The sequence below is a fragment of the Morone saxatilis genome, unplaced genomic scaffold, assembly GCF_004916995.1.
Source record: "Morone saxatilis isolate NCDOM2014 unplaced genomic scaffold, NCSU_SB_2.0 Contig18, whole genome shotgun sequence".
In the NCBI taxonomy this organism is placed as follows: domain Eukaryota; kingdom Metazoa; phylum Chordata; class Actinopteri; family Moronidae; genus Morone; species Morone saxatilis.
Window position 1 is genome coordinate 3,102,739 of NW_023339740.1, and position 2,432 is coordinate 3,105,170.

The 2,432-nt window shown below is 43.0% G+C and overlaps 1 protein-coding gene across 1 annotated transcript in view; it reads left to right on the plus strand.

Annotated features, from left to right (window-relative positions):
* iqsec1b (IQ motif and Sec7 domain ArfGEF 1b) overlaps positions 1-2,426 on the plus strand; it is a gene marked incomplete in the record, with an annotated part of 59,963 nt that extends 57,537 nt beyond the window's left edge. The window contains 1 exon segment of the mRNA XM_035662720.1: positions 1-2,426. Coding sequence (XP_035518613.1) covers positions 1-85 — 85 coding nt within the window.
* Positions 2,427-2,432: the final 6 nt, after the last annotated feature.

Here is a 2,432-nt window from a genome sequence, read left to right on the forward strand (position 1 = left end):
CCACCACCACGGCCCGCCTCCGGCGCCCTCCCAGGCGGCCAGCAGCACCAAGCCCAAGCACAGCGGTATCAGTACGGTGGTCTGAGGCACACAGGGGCTCCCCGGGCTCTCTGACTGAACTTTGATTTCACTCCGAGGCTCTTGGCTGACGAGGCGGTCGCACTGTGCATCGGTGGTCTGGGGATTTGAAGCCAGACGAGATCCTGTGCCTCCTTCAGCATTTTTTGTTACGCTTGTTGCTAGGCCAGTTTATTCAACATAAACACATTTCTTTTCCTGGTTGCTCCTTTCGTTTCTGTTCAGGTCATAAGTCAGCCTGCTTCAAGAGCAACAGTCAAAAACACAAGAGCATGCACAAAGACCACAACTACTGTTTCTCCTTAGTCAATTAAAGGAACATGATCAAATATCTTGCTTACTAGTATTTTACAGACAAAGTAAATAGTAATCTTGACTTTAATGTCTACAAAGTGATTTTATCTAGTTTGAGGGTGGTTTGACGGACAGACAGACAGCCAGTCATCCTCAACAGTAGCTGTACGAGTATTTAATGTAGCGGTAGCTCACAGTACACTGTGATGTCTCTGTTAGCAGTGATAAATGTGCCAATTATTGAAGCATTTACCAATTTAGTCACAACAAATGCTTTATGTATATTGTGCATAGTATTTTGTAAAATAACAATATCAACTGTTATTATTATAATTATTACAGAACAAATGGCATCAATTAAAACTCGCACATAGGTGGCGTAGTTTCACTGTTAAGAACACAATCAAAGCTTAATAGTTAATAGGCAGTTCAGTAAGCTGGAACACTACTGTGTATGGTTGCCTTTGAGTTAGGACTCTGTGAGGATTGTCGAGGGTCGGTGTGGACTTGCACACCGGCCTGCGTACGGTCTCATCCTCTGCACTTGTGTTTGGTTTCGGAGTCGTCGCTCCCGCTCTGGAAAAAGGAAGCCACAGCGAGCTGCTGAGCAAACAGATTCATCTGAATGTCCGCCCTTCAGTACTGGCTGCTTGTCCACCATCATTTTATTTTTTTAACTATTTTTTTAGAGTCCAATAAACAATATATAACGCTCTGTGTGTTGCAACCTGGTAGTCCACTCTTCAGGAGGGAGGAGGAGGAGGAGCTGTTTTGTTTTCATGGAAACTGAAGGAGTCTGTGCAAACTGTGTAGCAGGGAAAACAGCAACGTGACTGTTTTAAGTGTCTCTCCTGACGTGGAAGCTCTCAGCTGGCTGAGTGTGCCCTGTCCCTCTTTTGGTTTGTGTGTCTCTCGAGGCAGCGGGTGTGTCGTGCGGCGTCGTGCACTCCCTCTGTCGGACCTTCCCTCGGAGCCACAGGGACGTCACAGTGCAAAAATCAATAATTATCATTCTGTGATGGTGGCAGCGTTCTTGTGCTCAGCTCACCACAAATGGCAGTTTTTATATCAATCATCTTTCTGACATATTATGGGATGGCTGGTTGTACCTGCCAGCCATCCTGTGCACAGTATCTGCCGTGTGCAGAGCGGAGGCAGGGGGCTGGTGTGCTGGAGCATATTTTCTGTTGGAAGTGATAGACACAGCACTTGTTCTACTTAGTTAATATCAATGGCAGAGGTTAGTCTGTATCTGCTTCAAGACTATGAGATGGATTTTCTTTTTTACTTGTATGTGCAATATGTATTCACTTTTTTCGTCTAAGAGCAATTGCAATCTGGTGGTTGTTCCATTTTGTTAGTTCTGTTAGTTTTGTCCCCCCCCCCCCNNNNCCCAACGTCCTTCCTCATTTTCTCCTCAATGTCTCAGTGAAGTGCAAGTATCCACATGGATTTGGAGGGACTGGACCTTCCACACTGATAAAGAATGTCAAAGAAAATAATTGCATGTAACAATGTATTTCGAGACTATATTTTCTAACTATTGTGTATTCCCAAACTATATCAGTGTTACAGTCGACAGTTGTTAGAAATGAATGGTAGAATAGGTGTGACTTCTTCAATTACAACTAACTGAAGTCAACTATGTGTTTATGTCACTCCAGAGGAAATCTGTATCTTTTCCTGATCCACATTCAATAGTCTACTGGATCTTTAGTGTATACAGCAGTAGTTAAAGCTGGGTGTTATCGCAGCTGTGAGAGGAAAGGTAGAATGACACTGGACAGACAGCTATGAGTGGACCTCCTTTATCTTCATATTTATCATCTGTCTCTGTCAATGGCTCGCACCTTACTGTTGTCAAGTGATGTCCAGTAGATTGGTATTCTTAAATACTTCTTTCCTCAAGGTTCAAGTTTTCAAGGCAGCACTTTCTACTACAGTACCCTTTATAAAGGCTTTATACTGTATGTTGTAACTAATGTAATTGATTAATAATGTTATTTAACTTTATTAATGGTTAATAATAGGGGTGCAATCTGGCCAAAAAATAATATCAC